Source organism: Oryzias melastigma, unplaced genomic scaffold, assembly GCF_002922805.2.
Source record: "Oryzias melastigma strain HK-1 unplaced genomic scaffold, ASM292280v2 sc00240, whole genome shotgun sequence".
Classification (NCBI taxonomy): Eukaryota; Metazoa; Chordata; class Actinopteri; order Beloniformes; family Adrianichthyidae; genus Oryzias; species Oryzias melastigma.
The window spans coordinates 221,724-245,018 of NW_023416887.1; the positions used below are offsets into that span (position 1 = coordinate 221,724).

At 41.8% G+C, this 23,295-nt stretch overlaps 1 protein-coding gene across 2 annotated transcripts in view; it reads right to left on the minus strand.

Moving 5' to 3' along the window:
• Nucleotides 1–23,295, minus strand: part of LOC112141385 (protein mono-ADP-ribosyltransferase PARP14) — a 43,310-nt gene that overhangs the window by 5,149 nt on the left and 14,866 nt on the right. For both annotated transcript variants that reach the window (XM_024264513.2, XM_024264512.2), the window contains exons 8-19: nucleotides 19,857–22,038; nucleotides 15,673–15,825; nucleotides 15,349–15,424; nucleotides 12,346–12,573; nucleotides 11,806–12,027; nucleotides 11,610–11,724; nucleotides 10,143–10,304; nucleotides 9,844–9,906; nucleotides 8,570–8,749; nucleotides 7,150–7,353; nucleotides 2,064–2,179; nucleotides 519–754 (exon numbers count right to left, since the gene is read on the minus strand). In XM_024264513.2, the coding sequence (XP_024120281.1) occupies nucleotides 519–754; nucleotides 2,064–2,179; nucleotides 7,150–7,353; nucleotides 8,570–8,749; nucleotides 9,844–9,906; nucleotides 10,143–10,304; nucleotides 11,610–11,724; nucleotides 11,806–12,027; nucleotides 12,346–12,573; nucleotides 15,349–15,424; nucleotides 15,673–15,825; nucleotides 19,857–22,038 (3,937 nt within the window). The remainder of the gene's footprint in view (nucleotides 1–518; nucleotides 755–2,063; nucleotides 2,180–7,149; nucleotides 7,354–8,569; nucleotides 8,750–9,843; nucleotides 9,907–10,142; nucleotides 10,305–11,609; nucleotides 11,725–11,805; nucleotides 12,028–12,345; nucleotides 12,574–15,348; nucleotides 15,425–15,672; nucleotides 15,826–19,856; nucleotides 22,039–23,295) is intronic.

A 23,295-nucleotide genomic window follows, 5' to 3' on the forward strand; every position in this document is an offset into this window, starting at 1 on the left:
ATCATTTATCTGAGCAGTGGAGTTAGTGAATGAAGAGTGTGGGTTCTACTCTGGCCCTGGAAAACAGTCAGAACTCTCTGGTCATGCAACACCAGCAACAGTCATTCGTGTTCTTTTCCAAAGCAAATATATATGCCCTTAATTTGAAACATCAAGAGTTTCAAAAAAACAAAATGTCATTATATTGAAGGGAGTCTGAATTCTGCCACGATAGCAGGGGGTGATGATCCACAACACTGGTCTATTAAAAGGGTTGGAGGTCCTGGAGTGCACTCTGGTTTAAAACAAATCTTCAGACTGAAAGAATTAAATGACCGGTTTAAAAGTTAGAATGAGTCAAACCTCCAGGTGGAATCTGATTAACCAGTCTCTGGGTCCAGATTTGACACGGTTCAATCATGTCTGAGCATGGACAGGAGCGGCCACAACAGCCAAATAAACCATATTTTGGGTCTTCTTGGACATGGTACAGAGTAGCAAGTGTGAGTAGACCTCCAATGCACACACTGGTTGCTGACCTGATTGAAGCATCTGCACTGTAGACGTCTCGGGTCAAACCCTCCAGGTGAATCTTGGGCTCCTCCTCGTTTTTCCCCCTCTCCAGGCAGATGCTCACCGTCAGTTTCTTCTGCAGGTCGTTCAGCTCCTTCACATCGGCTGGGGACAGCTGGTTGATGTACTGGTCAGAGATGGTTCTCTTTGCTTGCTCATGCATGATGAGATCTGTGATCCTCTCCTTGGCCACATTCACATCCTGCAGCACATCCAGAGGAACTTCAATAACAGGCTCGAGAGAGTTCTTAAAAACTTTCCCGAAACAGAACAAATATTGCAGCATGAGCAATTAATGCCCTCAGTCTTCATGAGTCCTGAACACAGCATAGTCTGATGCAGCTGATCCTTCTGAGTTTAGTTCTCTGACAGATGCAAAGCAAAACTGTTAAGGTGCATTCACACCAAGTGTGAGTCATGAGAAAATCTGTGTTCCCTCCCCCTCTTTTGCCACGCGGCAATTTGATGTTTGCAGCCTGTCCAAAAATGTATTCCGCGGCTGCATGTGGGAGGAGCTACCATCCAATGTTTTAAGGATGAGATGGACCGGTGTCTGCGTATACATCACTTACAATGTATAGAAGTTAAGAGGGTTATGTTGAGAGATCAGGTTTATTTATTGTAAATAATTCTATAAAAACATAAGTAATCACATCTCTGTCTAGTTTATGAGATTATTCAAATATTTCCCCGTCACTGGGGGCTTCTATGTCACTCCGGGGACTGCGTCTGGATGACAGCCACTTTCACAGTGTTTCTGTGACTCTGTGACTGAGTTTGAAGGCTGTCCCGCATTAACCCGAGAGGAGGAAAAAAAAGGGGGGAGGGGTTTTGTTATTATTTTGATGAAAATAAAACTAATGTCACAAAGTTCTCTAGGCCTGAGCAGGCAGCCCCCGCACTCCGCAGCGGCTGTCTGTCTGCCGGCGTATGTAGCGAGCGAGCTCCGCTGGACTAACGGAGGCTGGGTGACTGCAGTCAGAGAGCCGCCGCGGTAGGCTAGCGATCTGTCCGGGGTGTATCTCTTATTCACCCGCCCTGGTAGCTCCGCGTCCCCAGCGAGTTGAGGAATTAGATGAAAGTTCAGGACAAAAACACTCGACTGATTAACATTTTACCTGCTGTTGAGTCATTGAAAATGTCCCTTGCCCAAAGGCGAGTTCCTGATTGGTGGATGCAACGCAGCGACCTCTCAAACTACAGCTCCCGAATTTGCGTGTCATTGATCAAATCCCCCTGCTGCCAGACCTTCAAGCGGCACTCATCGCTCCAATCTCGCCGCCGAACTTCAGATTGTCCCAATTTGCGCCTGTTTATTAACTTAACATTGAAACTGGCAGCTTCCGCATTCGGTATGAATACACTTTAAGAGGTCAGGATGGAACAACAGAACCATTTAGTGATGACATGTCAAATCAGTTCAGGAAAATTTCAGCAACTTTTTTTGCTGCAAAGGAAAACATTTTCTCAAGATAACAAGTTCAAATATGAAAGAAAGGAAATTCTTGAACCTTTTTGTTCTCAGCACACAGTTGAAATACAGCAGGATCAAACTCCTCCTTCTGCAGCACATGGTCAATCATGGGGGGCTGGTGTCCTCCAAACCCAAGAAAGGAGGTGATGCCATCTGAAAAAAGTGTAATTAAATCCTAATTTTTTGTTTGAAAAAAATGCTAAACGCTACATTGGAAAATTGTACTGAGCCTAACCCCGGGCTTACACCGCCAGCGTCACGGCTCCAATGTGTGCGCCGCAGTCTTTTCGTAACATTAAAAGTGCGAGAGAAACTCCCACTGCAGGCGTTCACGTCCTGCGCCTGCGGCCTGGCCTTTGCGTCGCTGCAAATCCGTTTCATTTGGTTCAAATTTTGACGGATGACGCAGCTGATCGGCATTACTTTTTGTGAAGTTGGGGCTATTCACGACTTAAACCGGAAACCTGCATCCTGTCAGGTGTTTCCCCTGGGCCGATTGCCACTCCCCCATGATGGGTTACACCTGTGTCTTTTTGTTTCTTCACTCCCCGTCCTGTATATAATTGGTTTCTCCGCTCACTTCCTTGCAGGTTTGTCTTGTCACTTCATGCATCAAATCTTGTCCACCATTCCAGGTTTAGTGCAGTTTTGATTTTTGGACTTTGACTGCCATTTTCTTTAGTAAATGTTTTCTCCTGTTTATGTTAGTCCAGGGAGGTTAGTGTTTGTCATTATTTTACTGTTTCTTTTACAGGTAAGCTCATGGGTTGAGTTAGTTGGGGTTTTGTTTGTTATTTTGGCCTTGGTTCACCCTGAAGCCTTTTGCTTCACTTATAGTTATTTTGTTCATGTAAATACATTTGTTAACTTTTTATGGAGACTTTTGTTGTGTATTTGTTAAACACTTATTTAATTTACCTTTATGTTAGGCCCTGCACCCCTAGACAAATTGGGGCGTAACATAAATTGGGGGCTCGTCTGGGATCTAAATCCACCCAGATCCCTTTTGTTTTTTTTAAGTTTGTTTGTACTTGGATCTGTTTGGTTAACAGTTTTTCTTTATGGTTCATTTCAGCAATTTACATTTGGTGAAGTTGGGGACTTCTTTTGCTGTTCAAACTGAGAGCATTTTGGATTTGAGCAGGAAGTGTGTGAATTCTACGGTGGACCTTGGCTGGTGGGAAGTGGAGGCTGCTGCAGTGTTGCTGATGCCACTAACCCCAATCGGGCGGAGGCAGGGGTGGAGGCTCCTGCAGCCGTAGCCGGTTAAGGGGCAAACCCCAACTGCATTGTTCCAGACCAGGGCTGCCATGGAGTTTGCGATGCTACTTCCTTACTCATTAAGCAATGGCAAGTATTCATTTGGTTTGTCTGTTTTCGAGAATCGGGACGATTCATATTTGGTGTAGTGTGGCCTCTTTGCCAAATCAAATTACATGTGTGGAGTTGAGACTCCAAATGTCAGTTACCTGCTCTCCTATTTTCCTTCATACCCAGAAAATTTTACTAGGAGAGTATTATTTTCAATACATTCGTGAAGCTGTTGCCTGAAGCATGGAGCGGGGCCTTGCAGAAAGAAAACCTGTTGACCAAACTTTTGTTTTGTTTTGTAACAGTTTGTTTTGTATTGTGCCAGCATTGGGTTGGAGTGGCTACCATTTTGGATTTTTTTTTTTTGTGGCTAGCACTCAGTTTGTTTTTGTGTCTCTATGTAAGCACCCTCTTGGGGAAAACCGCTTTTGGGGAAAGGGGTTTTATTTTAAGTTGGGGGGTGTTACGGCTGTGGCCGTATTGGTTTTGTATTTTCTTTTGGTTCTGTGGTTTTTTGTCGGAGTGGGACTTCTTTGTGTTTTGTGGATCTTTGTTTGTGTGTGTTTTTCTGTGTCTTTATTTGTTTCAGGTGTGGTGCTGGAGGCGTGGCTCCCCATTGGTCCAACCTGAAGGAGGGGAGCCTTTAAAATTTGGACCTCCAGACCACGAGAAGGGAGCTGGGCTGCAACCTGCCTCCACTGCAGTTCAGTGAACTTCTCCACCTGTTTGATTTGTGCACACTTTGTAGTTTCTTTGGTGTTTTGTGTTAGGTCCCACTCTGTGTTCTGTGTTTAGTGTTGGGTTTAGTTTAGTTTAGGTGAAGCTGTAGGGGTGAACTGCCATTTTCTTTAGTAAATGTTTCCTCCTGTTTCTGTTAGTCCAGGGAGGTTAGTGTTTGTCATTCTGTTACAGTTTCTTTTTGCAGGTAAGCTCCCTGGGTTGAGTTAGTTGGGGTTTTGTTTGTTATTTTGGCCTTGGTTCACCCTGAAGCCTTTTGCTTCACTTTTAGTTATTGTTTGGGTGTTTTTGTTCTTGTAAATAAATTTGTTACCTTTTTATGGAGACATTTGTGTTGTGTTTTGTTAAACACTTATTTAATTTACCTTTATGTTAGGCCCCAGATCCCCTAGACCACTTGGGGCGTAACAAGACTAATCCTGTTTTTTCCAGCTTTGTGCGCTTCCTTAGTTTTGGATTTTTATGTTATTAAAAGACACTTTTTTTGGAGTTGACACCTGTCCTGCAATTGTGTCCACACACCAAACCTTGACACATCCGGTATATTTTCAAAATAAAACGAACTTTCTGCTGAACTCGCCGGTTTCAGCGTGTCGTAAACATTACGTAATTTTCGGGTTACTCAAAGTGTGTTGCAGGACAGCGTTGTCAGTCATAACCATGGACAACGATGATCATAGAGATCCAGCACTACTCTGTCTGGGCTGAGCTTTCACAGGCTGTGGCTGGAGCAGCAGCCAGTGTAAGCCATCGGCTGTAGCTAGTCCGCTCCCGCAACGAAACGAAGCCTTGACGCTAGTGGTGTAAGCCCGGGGTAAGGGTGGGGGAAGAGAGACTCAAGAGAGATGATAAAAAAGAGCACGCCTCCCGGGAAAAAGTCAGAAAAAAAAGTCAGACCCTCCAGGATTTTGCAATGTAGTGATCGCAACTATCAACAGAAAATCAAGCAAAACCCGTGATTTCTGCGCACCCTGCAACTTTTTATTTTCACCGCAACTTTACAGCAACTTTGACCAACCTACAGTGACGACTGTCATGGATGACGACGTAGCTGCATGGCTGTTTCCCTTCTGACTTTTCCTGGGAGGCATGCTCTTTTTTATCATTTGTCTTGAGTCTTGTCCTACTTTTTTCTCTTCTCTCACTCTTCTCTTCTCTCACCCTTCCACGTGCACGGGCGTGCACGTGGAAGGGTGGCGGTACCTTGTGCACACATGTGACAAGGCGGGGGTGTGCTGAGTGTTATTGCGGGTGTATATATATATTTTGTCGCAACTTTTTTACAAAAGCTGCTGCAACATCAGGCGTTTTAGGCCACAACAATCATAAAAATCTGCTGTGAAATCCTGGAGAGTCCGATATATATATGTATATATATATATATATATATATATATATATATATATATGTATATATATATATATATATATAGATAGATAGATATATTAGGGCTTTGAGTGTTGTAGCTGTCGGCTATGAGAAATCCCAAGAGGAAACCGACTATTATTTTACGGGGACCGGCATTAATTTTCCACAGTTACGTCGTCTAAAAATTGCAGAAACTCTGTGGTTCTCTGTGAAAGTCCCGCCCACCAACACTGCTGGAGACAACAGTTGAGAGTCGACAGACACGCCCCCTCCTGTGTAGATTCAACTTGAACCGACCTTTAGGTTTTTTTGTTTTTTTTTTTTGCCAAAAATTGTTTTTATTTTTCACAACCACAATAAAGAAAATTTATGAGAAAAAAAAAGAAAAAAAGAAAAAAAACAGAATTCCAGGAAAAATATGAAATAGACAGCAGAGCTCTTAGGAGAGAAATTCTTATTTTTTTGTCTGATACCACTGAATCCGTACAAGACAGATCACATTATGGGGCTGTGAGGTTCGTGGTGTTCCTCTGTCAACAGAAACTGTTCATATATGTGGCCCAAAGGAATCTGTGACTTTAGCCTATATTTTTTTGCAATTTCATTCAAAAATATGTTGATTAGTTTGTTGACACATTTTATCCTTGTTGTTTTTATAAAATTACACCTAAAACTTTCATTCTGTTGTAAAAACAGTTTGTTAAACATATTTGGGGTTTCCACAGCAAAATGAATCTTATTTTCCAGATGGAATTTTTGCATGTTTTTGAATGTTGCTTTTGCATGTTTTGCTGTTTTTGCATGATTTTATATGTAGTGTGGAAAAATAACATAATAAAGGTAGTGTCACATAGGAGAGGCTGTGCTGATTAGAATGTTAACACATAGGCAAGCAGTTAGCGGCTGGGTGGCTCAGTGGGCTAGGTGAAGGGCTGGCACTCAGGAGCCCTGGATTCGATTCCCAGGGTTGTCCACTGATCTCCACCCAGATTGGGTCCTTAGACAAGACCCTTGATGCTGCTGCCTAACTGGGTCCCTGTGCCCCTCAAGTACAGGGTTGTGTCAGGAAGGGCATCCGGCATAAAAACTCTGCCAAATCACTGATGTGAAACAGTGGGTGCTGTTACGCTGTGGCGACCCCGAAAGGGATAAGCTGAAAGTGAACTACTACATAGGCAAGCAGTTAGTCTTTCAAATTGATAATACAGAAGTAAATTCAAAAGTAGACAAAACAGTTATATGCATATATATATATGTGTACACACACACATATACATATATATGGAATCCATGTTTGATGCATTTCATAGTAAGAGTCTCGATAAAATCATGACTGCCCAGCTGGATCCTGTTATAATACCAATATGTGCTGTGAATAGGAGATGCTAGCCAGAGGTATTTGCTTCGGCTCAACTTTCTGCAGAGCTGTAGCTAAGGGTATATTCAGACTAGAAAAGTCTGTTGGTCCACACAAAGTTCACTTAACCCTTTAATACCCGAGCTCCAGTGTTTATGTTCTTTGATTTAATGTAACTTTTCAACCGTTAATGCAATTAACGTAATTCCAGCAAATTTTGAAGAGGAAAAGCGGTGAATCCCAAACAGCAAACTACATTTTTGGATGATGAGTTCCTCATTTTGACGCAGCTGTGTTGTTTGGAAAGGATTAGTAACATTAGTAGCACTTTGGGAACACCTGTGCGTACCTTTGATTTTTCCGAACAGGCCCTTCTCCTGCACCTCCTCTCCTTGTCTCTTCCTCATGCTGTTGTGAAAGTGGGACATCATCTGCGTCTGGAAGATCAGGATCTTCACGCTCTGAACAAACTGGGGGCTTTTCTTCCTCACAAAGTCCACCACGGCATCAACCATGGCGTCGGCTACAGCTGATGGGTTGACTCCACCCTGGCCTAACAGGTGGATGAGAATTCATGGCATTGATGAAGATGGAAATGACACGGAGGGCATGAGTTATGACAGAAAGATGAACCACTAAAGAAGGACCGGTGGACCAAAGGAGATGCAGTCCTAAAAGAGACCACTTTTTCATGGTTTTCATGTGACCACAATTCTTTAAAGACGGATCTAGAAGATGTTTGTCGACTCAATCAAGGATCCTCTTTAGTCCTAACAGTGTTTATTTAGAATCTGACTGCTTCAGGGTGTCATAAAAAAGAGAAATAACTAGATGTCATGTGAGAAGGTTCAAATGTTCAAACCCTCCTAGCTAGCAAGTGCAAGTGGCCCCATATGGTTTAAAATAGGCAAGCGAGTGCCGCGCCCAGGTTCCAGCAAACCAAGTGAGTGGCGCGCCCAAGGGTCGGCAGAGCAAGTAAGGTCCGGCGCCGCGGGTTTGGCAGAGCAAGCAAGTGCTTTTCCCAGAGGCCGGCAGAGCAAGCGAGTCCCGTGCCCAGGGGCCAGCAAACCAGGCGAGTGGCGCGCCCAAGGGTCGGCAGAGCAAGCGAGTCCCATGCCCAGGGGCCGGCAGAGCAAGCGAGTGCCATCCTCAAGGGCTGGCAAGCAAACAGGGTTGCCAACTTTGCTGCCGGCCCATGGGTAGCTGAGCCAATGTGAGCAAACACAGGTGGGGCTGCAACGGAAACTGCAGACAAACCCGATTGGGGCCCACATTTCTGCCCACTTTTAAACCATATGGGACCCACTGAGCCTTGCTGGCTGGGCTGTGCTTATCAGGATAGTCGACTATCCTGTTACATGTGGGGGGTCTGGGTGTGACTCGGGCAGGGGGACACTTGTTAGTGGTGTGATCAGGACTCTGGTCTCATGAGCACAAACAGGCCATCGCAATGACCGTCATCCCCATTCATCTGTGATGAAGCTACTCTTCCACTGGCTGCTTTGATAAAACCTAATCTCTAGTGATCACTGAATACTTCCTGAAAGGATAGAACACAGTTACAGATCACGAAATATGTCCTCTTTGTAGACAGATACTTTTTTTCCTTGTTCTCTCTATTGTAATGCATAGAAGTATTAAAGTGACATGAATTTAAAAAATGTGGATGCAAGAACAACAATGGAAATGATTTGGATAAAAAACACAGTTTCTAGATGATTATAGGAAACAGCAGACAGGGATAAGTGTGTGTGTTGGTGTAGACAGACCTGTTCCCAAAGCTGGGAAGGCGACAGAGGTGACCCTATCACCCTCACAATACTTCAAAACATCATAGACGGTGCTTTTAATGTTTGCAGGGTCATTCTGGCCGGGAATGTGGATGATATTAGTGCATGGAAGCTGACCGGCGCTGGTCATGATCATTGTTTTGTGAGGTGAAGATTTCACTGAAAGGAAGAAAACAACAGGTAAGCCACTCGTTCAAACTCCTCAGGTGGCAGCATAGGAGCAATGTTGAGCCTCACATGACCCACCTCCCTATCCCATCTTCAGGAAAAAGTCCAGACTCTCACCTATATTCTTTATATTTTTGTTTACCGCCTACAAACTATTGACCAAAAGTTGGGACAGGAATGTGGACTGCATTGCTAAAAAGTGAAGATCCCAGCTTTTTGAAGTGGGTGAGCAAAACTCCAGATCCAACGACCTTCAACTCAGAAAAGGGATCATCTCTGAAACCAAAGAGGCCCTTCTAGACTTTTCCAAGCAAGACCCAAACCCCAGAGTTGGAGGTTCTCATTTAAACTGTCACATCTTAATCAAGCCACATCACCAGCATAGAAACAAAGATGTAAGAATCCTTCAGCTAGGGGTGTAACGGATCACAGATAATCCGTGATCCGTACGAATTAGTAGCTACGGTTCGGCCTACGTATGCACTGTGGATTACCCTCTCCTTCCGACGTTGCTCACGTGCAAATTATTAAAATCAATTGTCTGTCCACGGCGTCAAATTCATGTACCGTACACGGTCTTTGTTGAAAGTATATAAAGTTGCTTCTTGATGATTATCCAAAAGTCTTAACCTGAAGCTCCCGCTGCGTGTGGGAGGAGCTTCCGTCAAAAAATTTTCTCAAACTCATCATGGAGGAAACGGATGCTGAGACATCAGGTTTATTAATGTTAAAGAGCTGATTCAATGCAATAATTAATAAAATAAAATAATGAAAGTTTAACTTTTTCATTTATGATCTAATTTGGATTTGGACATGGTGGGGGGGGGGCATATGGAGCATTCCTTTCTCTCAGTTTTTGTAGATTTGGTCTGCAGACATGTAAATGTAATCAGAATACACATGGTTTTACTGTCTGTAGAGTTTATCAGAAATAACACCACATCCAGTCCTCCTTCCTATAGAAGGGTTCCGACTGGAGAATTTTTGAGCCCTGCTTTTCATGATTTTACTTAAATTTCGCCAAGAACATCACAAATGAGGGCGGTGGACTTGTGCTGCTGTTACTGACAGATGGAGATACGCACCGATTTGTGCACACTCCCTCTGAACTTCAGCTCCAGCGCAATCTAAGATCGCCTTCGACACTCCTGGTAAAAAGAGGAAAACGTGAAGCAGAAGATAAGATATCGGGACAGTTGGTTTCAAATTCACATCATGACTTTGCACTAACAATGGTAATAGAGCAGCAAAATAGAGCTTTTTTAAATGAAAACTGTTGGTTCCGTTTTGATGATTTGGGCTCTTGAATGAAGAACTTGTTTAATTAAAAAAAGACGAGTTTAACACGAACACAGGAACATGAACGGCAGTGAGGAACAAGCACCTGCGTAAAGGTCAAAGGTCGGATTGGAAGAGTTGACGATGACATCACAGGACTCCTTGGTGATGTCACCTGAGGACACCTCCAAGGTGAGCTGACCCAGCTGCATGTGGTACACACCGAGGGAGGGGGAGGAGACCACGCTGAAGGACCCGGATGAAGATGCTGAAACACAGAGATTTATCATTAAACTCTACAATAAACATGTCTAGACTCCAAGTCTTTATAGACCTTATCAATCTGAGCTTGAAGTTCCTGCATCCTCTCTGTTTGTTCCTCCTTCATTTTCTAAGAACTGTTTCTGGATATTTACGGTAATGTTTTCCCACTAGCTCTGTATAGTAACTGTACAGTGTAAAAATCAACAAGATCATACAGTTTTAAAATTCTGGATTGATAAAATAAATTGTTAGTGTGATCAAGATAACCGACTTTATGTATAATTCTGATGGCTCATTTCTGAAGCATAAAGAGAGGATGTAGTGAACTCTTATCATTATTACCCCAAACTTCTATACAGTAGGTGAAATATGGTAATATTAAGGAGCAGTACAATAAATATCTACAGCTGTATACTTTGGCTGCACGGTGGTGCAGTGGTTAGCGCTCTTGCCTCACAGCAAGAAGGCCCCGGTTCAAATCCCAGCTGGGACCTTTCTGTGTGGAGTTTGCATGTTCTCCCCGTGCATGCGTGGGTTTTCACCAGGGACTCCGGCTTCCTCCCACCGTCCAAAAACATGCTTCATAGGTTAATTGGTGACTCTGAATTGTCCCTAGGTGTGACTGTGAGAGTGAATGGATGTGTGATTGAGGCCCTGCGACATTCAATTTCTTGACCGCTTTGTCCCTTTCGGGGTCGCGGGGGTGCCGGAGCCTATCCCGGCTACTGATGGGCGAAGGCGGGGTTCACCCTGGACAGGTCTCCAGTCTGTCTCAGGGCCTCAATCACACACATTCACTCTCACATTCTTATTGGCTTTGTAATTACCAAAAAACATCACTTTAGATTTGTCCAGATTCAAAGATAGTTTGTTGTAATCCATCCACGATTTTATTTTGATTAACTCTGTGTTCAACACATTGATAAGTTCCCTTTGATTGTCTGTAGAATAGAAAATATTTGTCTCTTCGGCAAATAAAATGAGTTTTAAAAGTTTTGAAACATTGAATATATCGATATAGATATGTAAATTCATTCATCTTGACAAATTGTTTTCTTCCTGTTAAATAGCTTTTGACCCAACTTAGCGCTACTCCTCTGATCCAGTACACCTCCAGTTTGTCCAGTAGGATGTCATGATTGAGAGTCAAATGCTTTTTTTAGTCAATGAAGATTCCAGCTGCAGATTTCTTTTTATCCAGAGCGTTTGGGCAAAGACACAATTGTGTCCAAGCAAGTTTCCAAAAATACTAACATTAATGTATGAGATTAGTTCAGAAATGGGGCCAGTTAAAGCAAAAGTTTCTTACCAGGGGAGTGTTTAGAGTGTCGAAGGTTTTCCCGAGGCGCAGACGCGCCATCACCCTGAAACATCGGTTGGGTGTTTCTTGGACTGGCGTTGCCATAAAACTCTCTGGTGAAACACTGACAAACAGCATTACATGCAAACACACGTGACATTCACAGGATCACTAAAGAAACTCAAATCCTTCAATCGAAGCTCACCTCTACGGTCTCCCTGTCGCTGGGGTGCACGACGATGACGGCCTCCTTCAGGTAACGAGGACGACTCCTGCAGCTGAACGAGTGGATTTCTTTCAGCAGGACTTGGGCAACCAAGTCTTTAGGAAAATTCAGGTTTCCTGTTCCTAATGCAGGGAAAGACAGCGATGCCATCTGGCTTTGTTCAGCCTCTTCCAGACAGCAATGGATGATTGCTACTAACTCCTGAAACAGACCGAGAAGAAAACCTGTAGCTGAATACTAATCACAGGTAGAACTTCATTTCTGGCACGCACCCACAACAGGAACACACTGGAACTCAAGATTACTGTTTGAAGAGGAAAACATCTCGTTCCAGAAGATTATGCTTAATATTTCAAATGTGGTACCATTTTATACATGGAAAAGGAATAGGAATGAAACCATTACCTCTCAATGGGAACTCCAAAAGTATTAAAAACAACTACATTCTCTCAACTTTCAGAACCGTGAGAACCACTGCCCTAGAAAAACCACAGTCCACACACCACGAGGTCTCCTTACCTTCATAACGTTACCTCCTCTACTGTCCCAAGCAGGGCAGATGGCATGAAACACTTTCTGACAGTTGAGATTGAAGCCATCAGTTACAACCACACGGCTGAACGGATCTCTGGATTCAGAGTGAACGGCCCGCTGCAGTCTGGGACCCGCTGCCTTCAGGATGGCGCTGGAAACGGCGCCCTGGGTCAGGTTCAAGTCATTAGCGATGGTGTTGACGATGACATCCGTCTGTGGAGCCAAATTCAGAGTGTGGCTATAACCAGTAGCCACTAATAAAAAACGATATAGTGTGGGACTATTAAGTGCTCTGAATTGTAAAGGCAGTTCTGATGCGATGCTCACTACTTTTCTTTCGTTTGTCTAAACATCAGATATGACGTCATTGATTTCACAAAGTGAAAATCAAATCAAAACGAACATTTCATGATGTTTATTTATGACGCCACTGTGTTCTGATGGGGAAAATTTGGATGGTTTATTCGAAAATTACATTTAAACACAGTTTTTTTGTGCTTGAAATTGTTCAACCGCAATGCATTGTGGTCTATATTCACTAATCTAGACAGCATCGATGTACGCTAGTTTAACGCAAAGACTTCTGGGAAATGTCTAGTGCACTCAATTATGAAATTAGCAGATTTAGACAGCACTAGAAAATGGTGAACAGACTATGTAGTGATTATGGGGGAATTTCAGACACAGTTTTGGTGTCGGTCTGAGTAGGACCTAAAGTGTGAGGTGCTCTTTGTGGGCCTGATTAAAATATTTTAAAATATTTATTGACATTTACAGAGCTGCCAACTTTATAAAATCTTGGAGCGAGACTAAGTGCAGGAAAAAAAAATCCTCTTACAGTAGTAAGACATGAGATGAGTCAGGCATAGTTTTGTGAAAGTCTATCAGTGAAATAAACCACCATGAGGTAAAAAAATGAACTAAAAAGCAATAACATCATAAATAACTTTTTAAAGAGCAACCAATGACTGCATAAGAGAACTGGACTGAGCTGGTATGATGTCACCCATAGACCCACAGGCTCCAACCAAATGAAGTCAATTCAGTCGCCATTTTTCCACAATATAGACATCGCAGTCTGATAATATAACGTCCCACTTCTGTGCTGTAAAGGATTGGAATTCAGTGAAAGGCCAGACTGATGTTAGCCTTCATTACTTTCCCAAGGAATCTGAGGAAAAAACGTCAATAATTATTCGATTATTTGTGGGGAAAACAAGTCATTTTTCCACTGGACGTAGCTGCGGGTGATTGCATTATCCGCTCATATTTTAATTGTGTACAAGACGGGATTTTTTTAAGTTGGCCCCACGTGTTTAAAATGAAACTGAAAGTAAAATCCCATCAGCTGTCACAAATATGCTGTCCAAGTTTGATCCAACCTGCGGAGGAGCGCCGAGCTGCAGCAGCAGCAGGAGCGGCGCTGCTCCGTGGGTTCGATCCGCCGCTCCTTCACAGCAGCTCGCGCCGCTGCTTTGTTTATAGCAACTTCGCTTAGGCTCCAGCGGGTGATATAACCGGACACCGGAACCGTTCTCCTGAATGTAACCCTTCATCTGCATCTAAAACCGTCACGTGAATTCATCAATCAGCATGAGCTAGCATGAAATCAGTTCTGAGCTCCAGCTAGAGCTGCTGCTGCAATGCAGCCTAAATGATCATGTTTATTTTATTTTTATTTTTTCATGGGCTTATCAAAGTCTGTGTCTAGCTGGCATGTCTGGGGGGTTAAGGGGCGGGGTTACAGTGCTCAACACCATAAGCCACGCCCACACTGAGGATTTTTTTTTGAAAAAATAGGCTTCAGATCAACAGGAAAAATGGCTTTTTTTAAGACATTTAGGATGTGGAATTTTAGTTAAAAACTTCACAGTCTTAATTAAAACCCCATGGGAACATTTAAAGAAAATAAAAACGATTGTTGTAGGGGGACTTTATTATTTCTGTGGCAGCTACTGTCATTAATCAGGAGTGAGCAGCCCTCAGAGCAGACTCATTCAACATTCAAATGTTCGACGGGTTGGCCAGCGGGAACCACATGCTATTATTGAGGCATCTGATTGGCCAGTTTAGAACTTGAATAACTAAGAAATATCAGAAAAAAATGATTAGCAAGAATATGTTAAAAAGGTATCAGAGCAAGAACGGTTATTAACCAATAGAATGACTGAGTAACAACTGTTTATCTATCTCCAGGGACTTATTATTTATGATGCGAGGAGGGTAGGGGCACTCAGTCCAGTTTTCTTATACAGTCAACGAGAGCAAAACATAAAATATTAACCTTAACCCTTTAACTACCCAACCAAGACTAACTCAATAAAAGAAAGCTTTTTCTGATGCTTTTTGCCTTGGGAGAGTAATGCTCAGAAGTTTTGTTAGCTTAGTGGAGCAGGCAATTAAAAGGTTTAATAACATGAGAAACAAACAGGATACTGTAAACTCACATTAAGACAAAACACGAGGCAGTTAGCAAAAATGTAAATGTATATTTATTATAATATTTTTGGGGAGGTAAAAGCATCCCCAGTGGTTTTTTAACTATGATTATGAAGTTTTAGACACATTTTAAAAATGAATCTGTAACTCTTCTGCTCTCCAGGGCTTATTTACATTAAAAGTGAGGTCATCTGGACCCCATTAGAGAGCATGAGGGTTAAATGAAACCATAATTTAATTTAAAAAAAATCTAACTAAGTTACTCATGGGAAATCTGAATTGGATTTTTCTGCTAAATAGGTTTATAAATAGATTCTTCCTAAAAAGTTTCTAGATGTTTCCTTTACAGACCTGCTGATCTAATTCATGATGTATAGAACATGTTAAATCCAGTTCATTTTCCTCATTTATAAATATTTAATTTTAAAAATTGCAACACAAGCAAACAAGCAGGCTCAGCCAAGTGGTCTCTATTTGGATGAAATGTAAGAGTAAAAGGTAAATAAAGAATCTACAGGAGCCGTCAGCATGTTACGAGTCTGGACTCACAGTCTGGTCCTCGATGTTTCCATGATGAAGGACAATCTTCAGTCCATTAGCTGTGACTTGCTCCGCCCCCCTCTGCCTACAGCCAATCAAAGAACAGAACTGGCTTCATTTGAGAAAAATGAAAATACATTTCATTCAAGTGTTCGCAACATAAAAAGTATCAAAACAGAATCAAAAGTTTAGTAGCTTCTGTTAATTGGAGGAGTTCCTTCAGTTGCATGTATCTGAATACCTTCCTTTCAGTATTTCAAATATTTTTGGTTAAGTAGTAAAGAGGAAACAAAACCAGAAATGAGGTGAAAAGGAAGATATTTGGAGCCTTACCTCCAATGCTGATCGTATCTAGAAAGTTTTTTGGGGCTTTGATTCCCCCTGTTGACCTGATGGTTTCCTAACGGTCCTCCCTCTGCTCCTCTTTCTGCAGAAGGATGGCGTCTGGGGAGCTCACCCTGATTACCTCGACTCGGAAGTTTGCCACTGTGAGAAAAAAAATATTATTGTGAATCTGTTAATGAGAAATATTGCCTAAATAAAATTAGTTGTACATTCTGTGGAGTGTTTCTGTCGGTGCACGGACTGTCACTGAGTGGTAGTTTGGCACAGGTCAGAGAGGGGCTAATTTTGGGTTTTTCACATTATTGTAGAGTTTTAGTCTATGCATAAAACTTCTTTGTGGTAAATGTGAAGTGTTTGGAAGGTTCCAAGCTTTCATCCTCCAACAAAGGAGGTGTTTCAATGACCAGTCCAACATTGAGTGACATCATGGCCATAACCACAAGAAATTGGATCCTTGCAACCCAGAAATTAGATTAGAGCTTCTTTCTTCAGACAAATAATCAATGGTTATTTTGTATTTTAATGACTTTAAATTGTCATCTGTAATCTTTCTGATCTGTGACTGCTGTGATCAACTGTTATCAGCGGTTCTAGCTGAACAGACCTGTCAGATCTACCCAAATCACCACGTATTTCCATTTTCAGTCATAGTTACGTTTTTGCTCTTTAAGCTTGATATGTTATAAGCTGCTACTTTGAATTAAAACACCACATGGAACCTTAACTAAAGCCGAAGAGAATAAGTCCTGATCTGTGTCATCTTTAATGTTTTTGAAAGGTTCTGTTTTGCACCTGAACCTTCAGTACCACACAGTAGATCAACAGCTACTCCTCATGGTTTAATCAGCTGTTCTCTTTGCAGCTTCTCAACCAAAACCTGGGGGCAGGTCTAAAACCCCATGTGAAAATGTCTTAAAGCTTCTAGGGTCTTCAAACATATACACCATTGACATAACCGTGAAAAATTGATTTATTTGTAAAACGACTTTGGAAACATCAAAAAATATAGTTCACATGGTCAACTTCAGTATCTGGTTAATTTTCTAGAAAACGGTGTAATGCCATAAGTTTGGAACTTCCTGCAACTTTTAGAGGTTGACAGGTCTGTTCCTGAGATGAAAGTCATAGCATGAGCTTTGCCTAACGTAAGCACATATGCAAAATACACGTTACAGGTTACAGCAGTACTTCCTTATGTACTGCGTGAGCAGGAAACAGCTGTTCCCACCAATGACAACAAAGGTATTCAGTTTGGCTTACACTTTTGTAAATATGTTGTAAAACCAGGAAGATAATACAGATGTGCATGTAAACATTTAAAAAAAAGTATAAGACTAAGATAATGCTCTTAACTCAACAATGTAGTTAGCTGACAATGAAAAATGGCATAAAATTGTAATTGTTTAAAAAAAAAAGATATTTCTAAAAGTGTATAAACTTTTATGTGTTTTATATTTATTTCAGAGGTTTATATCTGTGCACGAGTAAACAAAACACAGATCACACAAGTCTTGTAACTGTGATGTTGGACTATGGGTCACATATCCAACACTGTTTTCTTTAAATGGGGGAAAATTTGAAATACAACTATGTTTAGTCTGTATTGTTGTATATTCAAGTTCTCACTGTAGCAAAGATAATGTCACAACCAGTGATGCCATTTTGTAGATAAATTCTTAAAAAAATAAAATCAGATATTATCATGATCCCCAACCTTTTTCAGGCAACGGAGTCCATTGAAATAGAATTTCCCTTAACCCATAACTGTCAGTACAAGCTTCAGTCTCATCCAACTTTTAAGATATGGCAAATTAATACAAAAAAAGTCTCTAAGCTGATATTTTCTAAATATAATAATAAACCTAAATCCATTGTTTGAACTTTATTAACAGCATCCTCAAAACATTAGACAGCCAGTAGATGAATATTATGCATTATGGTCATGTGTGTCTGGGTCAGTAGTGATGTCATAGGATGCTATAGGTAGACTGGTACCATAACGCCGGGTTCACACCGCACGCAGAACGGAGGCCGCTTCTATTGGCTGTCCTTGTTAAACTATAGTGTGGTTCACATCAGACACGAAGCGCCGCGGTCTTCCACGGTCGGTGCACGCAGTGCAGCGATCGTTTCAGCATCCGGTGTATTTTTTGCATCAGCCGCAAGCAATCTGCGTCAATCCCGGCAGTAAATTGCATCAAGACACATGAGAAAATCCGGTCAATTTTCAAAATATAACCAATTTTTTCACAATAAAATTCCACCATTGACAAATGCAATCATATTTCTGTATCTAAAAAGATTGTAGAGTTGAAAATAGAGTTTTTCCCCTTATTCACAGGAGTTAGTGACCGGAGACCTTAACGAATACGCCAAATCCACAAATACAGAGAACCCCAGTCTCCGTCTCATCCCACATCCCCCGCGGCCGAAGAATGTTCATGACCAATCCATATTTATCAAAAACACTTCTGATCATGCTTTGTAAACATTTATTAAAGAAGATTGGAGTATTGCTCAACATGAAGTTTTTTTTAATCCAGAACAATAGACTGCAAACTTTTCATGAGGACTGTCTCTCTGTCTCTGTGCCTTTAAAAAAGCATGTGCTTCCTCCTTTGTAAAATATGTGCGAGAGGGAATTTCTATCCAGATTTTGTCGGTTTCATCCATAATAAACACCTGCTCTGGATGATAATTATTCTCAGTGATTACCAGGATATTTTTGAGCTGCTTCTTAGTCAGCTGATGCCATTTCTCCATGCAGGCTCGCTTTGAGTGTGTGCGTGCCTGTGTGTAGCGAACGAGCGGTAGTGTTCTTCAACTGTGCTCCCCTCCTGCAGAATTCCTGCAGCTACCGCAGCACCTTTGGAAGCAAAAGTTTCATACAAGCATCCAAGTTTTTGTGATGAACCGGAAGAGTCATGTGACTTAAAAAAATCTGTCGATCAATCAATGAGAGAGAGGCAGAAAGCAGTTAATGATAAGTCAAGATGGACGATTTCAAATTAATTGTGGAAGCTCTAAATAACCACAGCTGAGCAGAGGCGCCTGTCGACCGTCGTGAAAAAATACGAGTCTGGTGTGAACTGGAGGTGAAACGGATTCCACGCACCCTGCTTCGCGGCGCTTCCGCGTGCGTGCGGTGTGAACCTGGCGGAACAACACGACAACAGAGCAGGAAAGTGTGAAACATAAAAAGAGTAAAATAAAAGACACAAGTGTCAAATGCAATAACTGCAAGGCAGAACTTGTGTTCCATGGCGATGCATGAACATCTGAAGAGGAAGCACGTAGTGACTGAGTATGATAATGCTGAAGAGGGATCTTTGTCTAGGTAAGCTAAGCTATGCTAACATTAGCCCAAACACAAAGCTAACTTATTAGCTCAATGTTTTCTGTGTATGCCTGCAGCCTCTACCCTATTGAAGAAAATGTCTCTGGTGAAGGGAACATCTGCCCTCAAAAGAGATCAAGTCTCTGCGAGCCATGTAGAAATCTTTACTGTTGCTACGAGCAAAAGCATTGTACAACTTAGAATTATATAGAGACACAGTGCAGTCAAGCTAAATACAGTTGTGAACACTCAGCACCACAAAAAGCATTTTTTTTATATTCGAGTCAGTGAGACCAAAACTTTATTTTTAGTAAAAGAAATAGTTCTTTGTTTTAGATGTCCACATCATTTGATTTAAGTATTGTTCTAATACCAGAAAACAAAGGAAAGACAAACGCTGCATGAGTCACTAAAGGTTTAATAAACTACCATCTTAATTGTGTTTATTTTTAGTTAGCATATACTGTAGCTTAAACACTTAAAATTTAACGCTAATGATGACCATAATTTTTTTTGCATCGAGTTTATGCATGATACAATTAGTCGTAAAAAAAACTGAAAGTTGACTAATCAGGGAATAAGAAAATCGTGATAAGCTGACTATTAAAATAATAGTTTGTAGCAACCTTAGAGATTATGGACTGGCATGTATGCTGGGATTTTCTGATAATACAATTTCAGAAGTCAGTTAGCAAACATTTGATTACTCCCAGATTCCCAATTTTTTTGGTGGTCACATAGAAAACAAAGAAACTTCCAATCCATCAGACTGAATGTTTGGAACTTGAACGTCTAAAAGATTTATTGAACAGAAACGATTTTTATTTTTCATTACCCTGAAGGCTTGGGGTCCTTGTTGCTCCTCTGCTGGGGGATTGTCACGACCGGTCCGAGGTCACTGAACTCCTTGCTAACCGCCGTGGCCATGACTTTGATGGTATCTTCTTTGTTGTCAACTAGATAAATCTCAGTTAAGCTCCGTGGACCTTGTGGACTGTCACAAAACTCCCTCACAGCCTGAGCTATGGTCTCAGCGCAGAGCTGGACAGGAAAACCAAATATGCCTGAGCTGATTGCTGGCAGTGCGATGGAGGAGCAGCTGACACTGTCTGCTTGTCTCAGACTTTGTTTAACTGCAGATTTCAGTCGTGACACAGAAGTCTTCTTGTCATAGTCAGAGAACCGTGGACCAACTGCATGAATGACGTACTTGCAGGAGAGGTTGCATGCGTCTGTAACAACAGCATCACCTGGCCTTAGTTTTCCGTTTTTAGCCACATAATCGTCACTAAGCTTTTGAAGTTCTGGGCCTGCAGCCTTGAGCAGCGCTAATGCCAGGCCACCAATGTGTTGCAGGTCTTCATTGGCTGCATTGACCACAGCATCAACACTAAAACTGCAGATATCTCCTCTGCTAACACAAAGCTGAACTCCAGAGTTGGTCTGAACTTTACAGTAACAAAGACTGTTTTCTTCCCCATAGCTCTCTTCCTCCTCTTCATCTGGAATCTCAGACTGAAGCAGCACAACACAGTTTAACTGTGTCAATATTGAAGACAGGAACAGGCTTCCTTGAGACTGGAAAAACTTTTTGGCGCCAGGCTTGTCCACTGTTAAGGTGTCAGTGTAGAGAGCGTGGACCATTTCCAGGATGGAGGATTTTGTTTTCTGGACATTGATTTGAGCACCGCTGAAGGTCATTCTTGACCTTTTAGAATCAAATTTGACAAACACTTTGTTGTCTTTGGCAATGCTAAGCCAGTTGCGTTTTTTTCTCTTATCAATGAACTCAAGAGCAGCACTGGAATGGACTCTGACTTTTTCGTTAACTCTCGAGTATTCTTCAATGAACTTTTTCAAATCACGGCTGACCTCTTTGACTGGATTCATGAAGCCAGCCACAGTAACTTTGAGTTGTCTTTCTTGGTCAAGATGGATTGTGACCGTTTTCTTGTTTGCACTGTTGTAGGTATCAAGCAGGTTTTTCTTCAGGTCTTCCCAGTTTTTAAGGTTCAAGACCTCCTCATCTTTCACATCAAGAGACTGAACGAGCAGTTCTGCCCTAATTTTATCCTCAGCATCAGAAAGGACTTTGTCAGATGTCCCCATCAGGACTATCCCTTTGATGTCAATGCAGTATACAGCACTTATGCCGTGAGAAGTAAACAAGTTTTGTGACATGTCCATTGGATCCATAGTGTTGAGATACTCTAGAAGTGCTGGCGGAATAAATATGGATTTTTTAGCCATTTTTGTGTTCTTTTCTAAGATCCATGACTTCATTTTAGACACTTCTTCTGGGAGTCCTTTCATGGTTAACTTCTTGGTTCCTTCGTCATATGAGACGAGCAGCTCTGGTGAGATGTCTGTGGCAGCTCTCTGAAACCCTTCCTGCTTCAGGATGTAGAACCATGCAGAGGACAACTGCAAATCTTCTGTGATGCCTTTTTCCTGACGTTCAATATAATTCATTGCTTTAAGCACAATGTTCTCCACAGGAGCTCGGATTTTCTGCATGTCATCAGCTCGACAGGCAACACACAAAACCTCTCTTGAAGCATCCAAATCAACAGCAGCCTCCCCGTTTGTTACTGAACGGATGTCCATCTCTGCAACTCTCCAAGCTTTTGTGCTCATCACACACTCGAAGGCCAAGTACTCAGACATTAAACGCTGGAAGGCCTGTTGGGCGTTCTGCTTCCAGTTATCTACGTCTTTAGCAGTAAGACCTTTCTGCCATAAAAAGCTCTGCAGAGGGCTGAGTTTTGCTTCAGGGTCGTCTATCTTCACACTGCAGAAGTGAGGGTTCATCTGATCACTGATGCTTTTCCACAGACTCTTCATGTGGAGGAACTTCCAGATAACAGGGTGGACTCTTTCTGTGAAGGGCTTGGGCATTTCCCAGGTCGGGCGGTCTTTGCCGTACAGGGCACTTCCAAGAGATTCATAGTAAGAATACAGCTTGAGAGGAGTAGACCGCATCATGTGGTCTACTGTTGAGCAAATACTTTCCACAACTGCAAAAAGATAAGATGAAGGAGAGGCATAGGTAAGCAATGGTTCAGCTTAGCACTGAAAGTCATTTTTTTTATTTTAAACCTTTGTTAGTCTTTAGAAGTTGTTGACGTTTCTGTGTTTTTGTATATCTGTCACTTGATTGTGTTTTTCTTTTTCTATAACGCAATGGATAACTTCAAGTGATACACTTCGTGTTGCATGTATGCCAGCAGGTGTGCTAATGGGTTTTGCTCAGTACAGGAAACTCAGTATGCTAACATAATGTTGACACTAAAAGCCTGTCAACCAAACATTACTGTTAGCACAATTAATTCTGCAGATAAGTAGGCCAATGTGCCATAGCCTGTGACTATGACTCCTAGCTTTTGGGTTTTGTAAGAAATTTGAAAATTACTGGTAATCTACAAAAGGTAGTTGTGCAAACTTATGTAGGAAGATATCTGTCAATAAGAAACGTTTTCATAAAGACAAAGTTCTGCACAAATGAACACAAAAAATATAAAAACAACATTTAGTTGAAGACTTTTCTTAGTCTTGAATACAAAATTCCTCATGTTAACTAACTGTCAAAAATGCATCATGGGATCACAAGGATACATATCAAATCACACAACATTGATTATTCAAATTGTGCATGCCTGTTGAGGTTTGTTTATTAAACTAAATTAAAATTAAACCTTTATGAATGTTATTGATCCCATTCCAGGAACATTTTCATGTTACTACAACTCTGAGTGAAAGTTGAACTCTGTGTCGACTCTGCCAGAAATCAGCACCATCTACTCCACTCACTGTCTGAGAAGAGTCCACAACATCCTGCGGGACCAACATCACCCTGCATACCACCTCTTTCACCTGCTGCCCTCAGGGGGAAGGGCCAACAGTCTGTATCCACAGGCTGTGAGGCTTCTGAACTCTGCCCCTCTCCCCTCTCTGCCCCCCTCTCACAAACAATACCCACATCCAACCTTTAAATAGCATTGAACTGGTTGCATTGTTGCATTATGTCTCTTTTTCTCTCTTTCCCTTGACCTGACCCCCCCCCCTGCTCACAGATCATAACTGTATCTGCTACATTGCAATAACACTGAACTGGTTGCATTGTTGCATTTTATCACGATTCTCAGGTCTCTGTCTGAAGGTCACTGGAACTGTCTCACTCTGGATCAAATGTTTGCACTGGACTAAGGGGTATTTATTATTATTATTTATGAAGTATGGAGTATAGATGCTCTAAACGCAATTTCATTGTTATT